The 10,722-nt window shown below is 56.4% G+C and overlaps 1 protein-coding gene across 1 annotated transcript in view; it reads left to right on the top strand.

Moving 5' to 3' along the window:
- The first annotated feature begins 1,366 nt into the window (after positions 1-1,366).
- The window catches only part of SMAD6 (SMAD family member 6), a 40,128-nt gene continuing 30,772 nt past the window's right edge, over positions 1,367-10,722 (top strand). The window contains exons 1-3 of the mRNA XM_061371160.1: positions 1,367-2,836; positions 4,969-5,025; positions 7,142-7,219. Of these exons, the coding sequence (XP_061227144.1) occupies positions 2,047-2,836; positions 4,969-5,025; positions 7,142-7,219 (925 nt within the window). The 5' untranslated portion in view covers positions 1,367-2,046. The remainder of the gene's footprint in view (positions 2,837-4,968; positions 5,026-7,141; positions 7,220-10,722) is intronic.

Genomic DNA, 10,722 nt, shown 5'->3' with positions numbered 1-10,722 from the left:
TCAAGGAAAACGATGGATATCCAGGTTTGACTGCAGTTTCTTGGTCGAAATACTTTTATTGGTTTATTTTTGGGGTGGTTTTTTCCCTGCTAATCAACTGCAGGGAAACAGTTGTTGAGATTCATTTTCACTCATCATTGACAATTCCCTGTGGGTACCCGCTGAGCCCCCAGACAAAGCTGCATCATTTGCTATTCCAGGTTCCTAATGACCCACACCACGCTGCTTCCCACGAGCGAGGGGAATGTCCCCCCCGACCCCCCAGGATCGAGCCCGACGGCCGGTTCCTCCGGAGCGTGTCCCTGCCTCGGCCAAAGGCTGCTGTGCCCGTGGGACCTCCTCGCCTGAACCCCGCAAGAAGAATCGCCTTTTTGCGGTATTTCATTAGGTTTTTAATTAACCGGACGGGTGGGGGGGGGGTGTCCCATCCGCACCCGCATCTCCCACAGGGGCACCCTCCTCCCTCCCTCCGCGCCACCGCCGTTCCCACCCGGCCGCGTGGGGCGGGACGCGGCGCCGTGCCTCCCCGACAGCCCTCCCCTACCTCCGGGGCCCTGCTTCCACCCTCCCGCTGCCGGCGGCCTTGCCCCGCCGCTGCAGCCGCCCGTCCGTCCTGCCCCCCCCAACCCCATCCCCCGAGGCCGCTGCCGGGGCACAGGGCGGGCACAAGGACCCCGCGCGGTGCGGCCCGCGGAATGTCTTTCATTCACGGGCACGCCGCGCCGGGAGGCGCTGAAGGGGTGGGCGGTGCCGGCTCGGCGTCCGGACCAATAGGCTGTGGCGCTGCCATGGCGTCACGCTGCGGCGGACCAATGGGTGAGCGCCGGGCCTGAACTTTTGCCACGGCGGACAAGTTGATACATCGCGGGGGTGTGTCCCGCCGCGGCGGCTCCGGGGGGGGGGGGGGAAGGAGGGGGAGCGGCTTTAACCCCTGCGCTGCCGCCGCGCCGCCGTGACCTACTTTCTCCGGGGCTGGGGGCCGCGGCGGGACACAGCCCCCCCACTTCCTCCTCCTGCCATCCCCGGTCGCCGCTGATGGGAGGGAGGGAAGAAGGGAGGGAGAGAGGGAATGCTCCTCGGTGCGGGGAGGGCGGTTGGTGACGGGCGTGTGTGTGCGTGTGTTCGTGCAGCGGGGCTCGTGTTCCTTTAAGAGCTCGGAAACCCGATGCGGTGTTTGCGCAACGCCCGGTGCCGCGCGGAGCCGCCAAAGTGTCTAGACTGGCACATGATGGGCGGCAGCCAATCGTGCCGCCGCTCGCGAAGGGGCCCCGCGAGCGCGCGCGCGCGTACCCCGCTCCCTCCCTCTTCCCCCCCCCTCCCTCCCTTCACCCCCCCCCGTCAGCCACACAAAAGCCAGCGGAGGGCGGGGGGGCGGGCGCGAGCGGGCGCGCCGGCGGGAGCCGTGCGCAGGGACCTGGCGGGAGCGGAGCTGGACCGAGAGCGGGCAGACGGAGCCCGCGTGTGCGCGGGCAGGGGCCGCGCGCGGGTCTCGCCCTTTTGCTGCTTTTGATCATTTTTTACCCTTTTTTCTTTAATAATTTTTCTGGTTTTTGAACGATTTTTGGCCGAACGGAACGGGCAGCTCCGAGCGCGGAACCCGGCGCCGCTTCCACCCATCTTCTCCCAGCTCCCACCTTGTACGGTGGAGCAGCCGCGGGGCGCAGCCGAGCGCTGCCCCGGGCTCACCCCCGGCCCCGTCCCCGCGTTGGCAGCCGATGTAGGGCACGGCGCGGCGCGCCCGAGCCCCAGCGCCGCCACGGGAGCGGCCTTGCACCGCCTGCGGGCATCGGCGCAACCCCCGCGGCACCGTCTATGCCCGCGCCGCGCTTCCTCCCCCGCCGCCTTCCCCCATGGTGCGGCCCCCGCCGCGGGCCGTCGGCGATTCGCTGGGAAGGGCCGCGGGGAAACGGCGGCGCCGGGAGGTGCGGGCAGGCTGCGAGGGCGGCGGGTCTGAGATGAGATAGAGCCGGCGGCGGAGCGAGGAGCCCCGCGGAGGGGGGGGGAAGCGGCGGAGAGCGACGCGACCCCCGGCCGCCCGCGTGTCGTATGTTCAGGTCCAAACGCTCAGGGCTGGTGCGGCGACTTTGGAGGAGCCGCGTCATTCCGGACAGGGACGGCGGAGATGGGAGCGCCAGGAGCGGCCACGACCTCGGAGCCACCGGTAGCTGTAAAACCCCGGAGAAAAACCCTTCGTCGGAGATCCGCGCGGTAGCGCGCAGCCTGCTGCGGGAGGCGGAGGAGCGGCGGGGTGAGGCGGCGCCCCGCGGGGACCCCATGGCGGAGCGGCGCGGGGCCCGGCTCCGCTCCCCACCGCGGCGGGACGGCGCCGGCGGGGCGAGCCCGCGGCGGGCGCCGGAGAGCGACGGTCGGACCGTGACCTGCTGCCTCTTCAAGGAGCGGGAGCCGGGCGGCCCCCAGCTCCCGGACACAGACGCCGCCGGCGGCCCCCCCAGCCCCGACGGCGCGGACGACGGCGGCTCCCCGGAGCGGCGGGGCCGGGAGGCGCGGTCGCGGCTGGTGCTGCTGGAGCAGGAGCTGAAGGCCGTCACCTACTCGCTGCTGAAGCGGCTGAAGGAGCGCTCGCTGGACAGCCTGCTGGAGGCGGTGGAGTCCCGCGGGGGCATGCCCAGCGGCTGCGTGCTGGTGGCCCGCACGGAGCTGCGCCTGGGGGGCCACGCGGCTCCCCCCCACCTCCTCCTGGGGAAACTCTTCCGATGGCCCGACCTGCAGCACCCCGCCGAGCTGAAACCCCTCTGCGAGTGCCAGAGCTTCGGCGTTGCTGACGGACCCACCGTCTGCTGCAACCCCTACCACTTCAGCCGCCTTTGTGGGCCAGGTGAGGAGCGGAGCGGAGTCGGGGACCTTCCCTCCCCCATGATTCGGGGCATCTGGCCCTTTCCTCGGCTTATTTGAACCCTGGGGATGCTCCTGGCTCCGGGGTGGCATTCTACCCGGCCTCAGTTCCCAGTTCTGCTTAAAAAGCCCCTTTTCCTCCCCGTCCCGCGGAGGTTCCTCTGCTGCTGAGGTGCAGGAGGGGCCATAACGGGCCGTTCGCATCCTGCCGGCGCCAGCCTGGCTGCTGCCGCTCGGAACGGGGCCGGAGGGGCCGCGGGGGATGGCCCGAACTAGCCTGGAAGCGCCGGGACGCGGAGCACATGCGTTCCTTGGGCAGTGCTTTACAGCAGCGTCCTGCTGACGGTCCCTTTCTTGGCAAAACCTCGGATTGATTATTATTTATTATTATTACTTGCTTTGCAGTCTGGGCTCCTGCCTCTCTTTGCATCACTTCTCTCAAAGAAACTTCTGTGCTGGGCGTGCTTCTCGCCGAGCTCGCTAGAGGCTGGAAGCAGCTCTTTTTCTGCTCCGGTTGGTGTAGATGAGCGTTTGGAGGAGCCCTGCGTGTGTTTCGCAGACGGGCAGAGTTTTCCCAGCTCCTCTCCTGCGGCCGTGGTGGGTGGTTTCCCCAGCGGTGCAGGGCTGCTGTGCGCAGGGGGGAGTAGGAGCAGACGGAGCTTTATCGAGTGGCTTCTTTATCGTTTTGATAGCGGGTGCCGGTGCCAGGGTCTCGTCGGCGCCTGCGGGGCGCTGGGGATGATGGAGGGAGCCCGAGAAAGTCCTTGATGCCCTTTTCCATGAGTGTGTGGCTCCCTTTGGAAACCATCCGTGTTCGTGCAGGCGATGCAGCTGAACGGTGTGAAAATGCCTCGGTGCTTGGGGTTGGTTCCGTATGGCAGCAGGACTGACTGTAGCATGGCACTGACCCACTGTGCATGGCACAGGTTGGGTTGTTATATCCAGATTGGGACATTGGCACCATTATTTTTTTTCTGTTAGGAAGCTCTTGAGGGCCTTGTGAGAAGAGCATCTTGATGCTGGGCAGCTTGCTCGGTTAGGGGGGATGAGGAACCCTTGCTTAGAAACCATAAATGACCACAGGCCATCCCAGAGTCATCACATGGGTGATGCTGGGGTGGTTCTTGGTGAGCTAACCCGAGTTGGGCTGAGTGCTTTTGGTGTGTGGGAACTGAGGAGCACACCCTTGTTCCAGTAGGCTGGGGTAAAGGTGATGCCATTGACTGCTCAGTGTAGTCAGTGTGTGCTCAGTGCTGGTACCATGGTACAGCCCAGCCGGCTGCACAGTCCTCAATTTTAGCAGGTTGTAATTAAAGAAACGCGTCACCACCGTAATTCAGAAGGAAAAAACCCTCTAACCAGAGCATGAAGTTGGTGGAGGACCTTAGTCAGCCTTTTGTACGGCCTTGACTCTTTACAAGAGCAGCAAGGGCTTGGTAGGTGACCAGAACACTTCCAAGGGTTTGCTTAACTTTAAGTCCATGACTGCTGATGTGCTGCCACATAAAGCTGAGTGTGTGCTTGGGATCTTTGCTGGGTGGAGGTCAAGGGGAGCAGGGTCGTGGGGGGCCTGGCCTCTGCTGCTGAGCCCCTTGAGTGCCAACGGGTTCTTTGGGATGGACCAGAGTTACTTGGATTGGCTGAAGTCAGTCTGGTCCCTGGCATCAGGCTTCATGTACCAAGAGAGGAGCAACTTTTTCCCACCGAACACCGTATTTCAGGCCTTGTAGTGTGTTTGGGGAGCTTCTGTGAAGCCTGTGCGTGTTTGAACTGTGGTTGGAGGGTCAGCTCTGAGAGCAGATGATGTAAGCACCGTTCTTTGGGAGCCCCGTGCCATTTTGTGTGCTTCAGGTTGTGGGGGCCCATGCAGGGAGACAGGGCAGGGGGTGCAGGGGAGAGCTACAGCACTTCCAGTAATAAACCCCCCCTTGAAAGGTCAAGGTGGAACCCCCATTCTTCGAAGGTTAGGAAAATTCTTGGCCTTGAGTTGCTTCCAAGTGGGTTTCCTTCCATTGGGTGTTTACAACCTTGGAAGAGCTCCTGCCCTGACAGAGCAAGCGCCAGGGTTTCATTGACAAACTGAGCACAGCACTAACATTAAGTTTTGTTTTCCAGAGTCTCCACCACCTCCCTACTCTCGGCTGTCTCCTAACGATGAGCAAAAGCCACTGGGTACGTGTTTTCTCTCTCTTTATCTCCCGGCACTTCTTTCATGGCACAGCCCTGGTGTTACTCCTAAGACATCCCTACGTGGCACAGCAGGCAGAAGCCAACAAGTCAGGGTTTTATGGCTGCTCATTATTTGTGAGCAAGCATCAGCTGACGGGTTTAAGGAGTAAATGGATGTGGGTTTATCAGCTCACATTGCCATGTAGACACATGCAGATCTTCCAAAATAACACGAAGCTCTATTTTTAATGAAGCTGTAATGAAAGGTTTGCAGACATAATGTTTTGTCTGCGTGGGTAATCTGTGGGATGATTGAGCGCAGGGGGAGTGGGAGCTCCTGGGTGCCATTTCCATACAGCCTTGCCTGCACCCTGAGGAACCAGCTATTACCCTTCCTCTGCTTATTAAAATGAGACGTAAACTCTTTGAAACTCGGCCCTGTATAATTTCCGAGTGGTGTTTCACTTTCCATGGGGAATTACAAGGGTTACTTAAAATGGAAGCTAGGGAAAGTGGCTTGCTTGGGTAGGCATGAAGGGAAGGCTCCCAGAGAGCATGGCAAATCAGCCTTGGATCCTGGTCTACATGGTGCCCGTGTTGTGAATTGGCATCACTGCATCCTGACCAGCCCTTCTCAGCATCCACTTCTTGCCCAAATAAATGGGAAGATGAAGAAGGAAGTATCTGAAGGGGGCCTATAGGGATGCTGGGGAGGGACTCTTCATTAGGGACTGTAGTGATAGGACATGGGGTAATGGGTTAAAACTTGAACAGGGGAAGTTTAGATTGGATATAAGGAGGAAATTCTTTCCTGTTAGGGTGGTGAGGCACTGGAATGGGTTGCCCAGGGAGGTTGTGAATGCTCCATCCCTGGCAGTGTTCAAGGCCAGGTTGGACAAAGCCTTGGGTGAGATGGTTTAGTGCGAGGTGTCGCTGCCCGTGGCAGGGGGGTTGGAAGTAGATGATCTTAAGGTCCTTTCCAACCATAACTATTCTATGATTCTGTGAAGGGAGGAATCCCACATCCTTTTTGGGTTTCTTGCCAGGATTGGTGCAGAGATGGCCACATCTGGAGTGTGGGATTTCTCCCTTCATCCCTGGGTGATGCTGAGGTGGTTCTCGGTGAGCTAACCCGAGTTGGACTGAGCCCATCAGTGGCTCTGATTTACAGGGCAGGTAATGACCGAGGTGAGCCGCTTTCGCTCACCATCAGTCAGGGATGGAGAGGAGACAGGCAGGATTTGCCAGAGACATAGGAATGGGCCAGCACAGTACCTGCCTGTCCCACCCAGCCCTTAGGGAAGGCAGGAGCTGCCCAGTGCCAAAGGTGAGTCCCTTCCCTGCCTGGCCTGGAGCTGCCTGCAGCCGCTCACGCACCCACTGTGCATACTCCTATTGCAAGGGACCAGCTCTTTCACCACCGCAGCCAGTCTGTGGGACAGAGCAGGGACCACAATGTCCTGCAGAGCAAGGCTTTCATTAGGTATTTTGTTAAGTGTGGGGGCAAAAAAAAGGGATTGTCCCTCCCTGTGCTCCCCCTTCCAAGTTAATTCCCTTTAGAAACTGCTTGTGCTGCAGGGAGAGGTGATAGCGAGCGACACATGACTCTCTTAAAACAACAACCAGGGACTGAAATTTGCTTCACTGGCTTGTTGGATTGGAAAAATAATAGTTAATCTGTGAGCAAACAGTTGAGCACTTAATTAGAGGGGTGTAAGCAAGAGAGAATAACAAAGACTCTTAACTTGTTAAAACAAAGTTTCCTTCGCTTCAGCAAAGAGGAAGGAAGGAAGGAAGCAAGAATAAACAGCTTCAAGAATTTTAATGGTGATAATTAAGTATAGTAACTAGGAGTTGTTTAGAGGCTTAATGTAACTTTACCCAGTAAGCACCAAGTTCCTACTTGTTTGATAACTTAACTGCAGTTATTTTTGTGGTTGAAGCAACTCGAAGTTTGCATTTGCGTGGTAGAGGTACAAAGTTAATCACTGCTTTCTGGCCCGGTGGAGAATTCCTCCTGGGGAGGTGGTGGGAAGCTGAAGAGCCCCGGGTGCTCACAAAGCGCTTGGAAACGCAGGAGGACTAAAAGTGCCTGTATTTTTTTCCCTTTTCCTCCCAGATCTATCAGATTCCACGTTGTCTTACACTGAAACAGAGGCTACAAACTCGCCCAACGTCACGCCCGGAGACTTCTCAGGTTGGCACACGTGGTCTGCACTGGGGAGCTCATGGCTGGGGCTGGATCATGGGACCGAGATGAGGGGTTGTGGTGCTGCTGTTGGTTTATATTCTTGGTGTGAAAAGTAGGGAAAGAAATAGTGATTTGAGTTGACCCTTCAGAGACGTCTGCGCTCTGTGGCTTGTGGTAAGATGCTGTTCATGGGATGAGTGTGCTGGGACATCTGGGACGTGACCATTGGGCCATATGTGTCCCCTGTGGAAGCCACTTAGACATGTGGTGGCATGGGGCTGGGCTGTACCCAGTCACTGATTGCATGTCAGGAGCAGTGAGGTCGTGGCAAGTGATGCTGCTTTGTGGTGGTTCTTGCATTACCTGTTGGGTCCTGGCCCTGCTTTCATGAGCAGGGCTCTCAGCTACAGTGCCATTGAAGCTCCTGAACAAAGCTTTGCTTAATTAGGTCCTGATTTTTGCTCTGCCCCACCCCTGCAACCGATCATTCATTTAATGGTGCTCTGTGAGGCCTGGGGTGATTTTGGGTCTGAGCAGGTAGAGTTGGGGCTTTCATTTGCTTGGTTTTGGGCTGTGGCTGTGCTGATACTTTCACTTCTTTCTCCCCTGGGGTCTCATCCCAGGCTGGGGGCTGGCTGCATGGGGGGCAGGAGGGACCAGTCTGTAGGACCAGGTTTAATTTTTCTGTAAGAAATGACCTGGTTAATGGTCTGAGAGCTAAGATGGAGATGCACATCCCCAGTGAAGCCCCATGTGCCTCCTTCAGTGGTTGGGGTGGGCTTTGTGATGGGGTAAGAGTTGGACCTGTCAGTGCTGAGTTGCTGGATTGCTGAGCCCGAGAATGGGATTTGCTGCTCTCTGAGGGATGTTATAAGTTGATGATGGTGGAGGGGACCCTTGGGGTACTGATCCGTTAGCCATGGCTTCATTGTTGCCATCCGTTGTCATTACCTGCCTGCAAGAGTTTATGGCTGGTTTGGTGAGACCTGTGACTTCCTTGGGATGTTTTAAGCTGATCCCGACTCCACAGCACTTTAAAGAGCTTTTAAACAACATGGCACTGCAGGGTCATAGCGTGGTGGTGCTTCCTCCAGGGACTGTGCCTTCTTCTCCTTTAAGGTCCTCCAGCAAGCCGACCCGCCTTGCTTTTGTTGTGCTGCCAAGCATCCATAGCAGGGGAACAATTGATAGCCAGGAGTTGGATCGTACAGGGTTGTGCTCTAATAAATAAGTGTTCACAATTCCTAACAAACGTTCCCCTGGCTGGATACACGTCCGTAAAGCTCCCCATGCCCATGGCTTTTATTGTAACTTGATAATTGCCATTAATCATAGCGGCCGAGATGGAAAACCGGGGTTCCTGAGGATGCAATGGGTTCGCTTCTCTCACAGCCCAGTCCTTTATGGGACATCTGGTGGGTTTTCTGGAATAGAAGAGGGATTTTAACTTTTCCTTGAACAATATAGTGATAGCACGTGACCGAGATTGGGCTGAAATTGGATACTCCTCTCCCCCTGTGTAGTTTCCAATGGTGTAACTTTTAATAAGAGTCTGGGGCTCTGTGATTTATTTTTCCCCAGTGCTCATGATTGCTGAAAGAGGATAAGAGCCTTGCTGCAGTTAACCCATACTTGTCATCACAAGGAGCTAAGAGGAAAAAACCCACTCAGGCTCCAGTCTATGTGCCACATTTCGGCTTGTTTATTCTCCATTTCAACTTACTTAATAGGTCTGCTTGAAATGTAGGCCTGCATAAAAGATACCCAAAGCACATGGTCTTCCCAGCCTCTTCTTGTGAGCACTCAATGTGCATTTCACTCCCGTTCCAAAAATAAGTACGTTTTGGATCTAGCATCAAGCCACTGTTATTTATTGCTTCAGCTTTGATCATCAAAAAGGCTTTTCCTACTAAAACCACAAAATTCAATTTGGGATAACAAAGAACCATTCTCCTACTGTTACTTGTTTACTTGATGAACTTCTAAACAGGAAGTTTAAGCATGAAGTCGAAAGATCACCTCTGTCCTATGGATGAATTAAAAAGAAAAGCCCTCTTCTTGAAATTGACCTTTTCATGGCTGTAATACTGCTCCTAAATAGGACAAACTCTTCCATGAGCTAGCATGCTCTCTGTGAGATTTGGAGTAGCAGTCAGTGCTAACTGGAAGCACGCATTGTGAATAGTTGTGCAGATGCAACCTTTGGTGTCATGAACCGAATTGAAGGGTGATACCCCAGAGCCCTCTTCATCTGAGGTTCAAAGGATCTGGGTCATGAATGAGGTTGGCTGTCCAAGGATCAGTGTCCAGCCACAGCATTGTTTCTCTCAGACTGGGGATGCTCCTCATTTCCCAGTGATGTGCAATGGCTTGGGAAGATTTGGGTGGGTGGGAGTAGCACTTGGAGGTGTTTGATCCCTGAGTTCCCCTCTTCCAAGCTTGGGCAATGTCACACTGAGGCTTGCAGGAGTCCAAAGAGGGGCTCAGTATCTTCCTCATGGCGTATTCCTGCAGCCATGTACACCTGGGGAGCAGAGGTAGAGAAAACCCGTGGTGGGAGCTGTACTTTGAGCCCATGCATTCCCCTGGCCAGGGTTGTGCCCAGTCCCTGGGTGCCGGCAGAGCCTTGACCGGAGCCGGCGTCCCTGTGGCTCCCCTGGCCGGAGCCAGGGAAATAGCAGGGAAAGGGCAGGATCCAGCAGGGCAGAAACCAGAGCTGGGCCCCGTGACTCAGAATTGGTGGAACATTTGTAGTAAGTTTTTTTCCCTTCCCCTCAGACTTGGCTCCTCTGCTGCGTGCCAAGAAGCTGCTGTACCCGTTAGACTTGCCAGGCTTGTAGACAGAGGCCTGCACTGCTGCTGCTGCTGCAGGAACTGGTTCAGGACAGTGGGAATGCGCTGGAGCAGATGCTGTGGGCCACAGGCTTTGGGGCTGCCTGCCTTCCCCTAAACCCCACAGGGCTACCCCTCGCCTTCCTTGGGAAGGACCCTGGAATAGCCCCATTTTCAGAGTTCCCTTTGCACATCATGCTGCAGTGCTCTGTTTAAAAGCCCCATGAAGCAGCAACCGGAGTTCTTGATGGTGGTGGCATGAAATTCTAGAGGTCCTAAGGACCGTGCAGGTAGGAGGGTGGAAGGTGGTGGTGCTGCTTGGAAGCTTCCTGCAGGTGTTCGTGCTCTCTTGATCATCACTCGTGGTCACTGCAGGTCTGGAGCAGCTTCTCCATCCTCTAGAGAGGGCAGAGATACTGGGGCATCAGTTCTCTTTGGAGGAATAATCATTAAGGCTGAGTCTGTAGCTGTAGGAGTGGATGGGTAGTGATGGGTGCAGCTCATTGCTCACCTCCCCAGCCACCACACAGAGGTCCCATATGGGCTGGGTGTCTCCATAGAAGGTACTTAATGAAGACTATGCCTGGAGCAGTCAGTGCTAAGCTCTTACGATAGCTATTTTTCCTCAAAATGAGCCACTCATCACTGGAACCTGTCTCATGTGTCCCTACATGCCT

This window comes from Neopsephotus bourkii, unplaced genomic scaffold (assembly GCF_033783945.1).
Source record: "Neopsephotus bourkii isolate Nb327-2 ecotype Australia unplaced genomic scaffold, CSIRO-AGI_Nbou_v1 NB_1572, whole genome shotgun sequence".
NCBI classification, from domain to species: domain Eukaryota; kingdom Metazoa; phylum Chordata; class Aves; order Psittaciformes; family Psittacidae; genus Neopsephotus; species Neopsephotus bourkii.
Note: the sequence above shows the minus strand (reverse complement) of the source record. Positions and strands in the feature narration are given on the sequence as shown.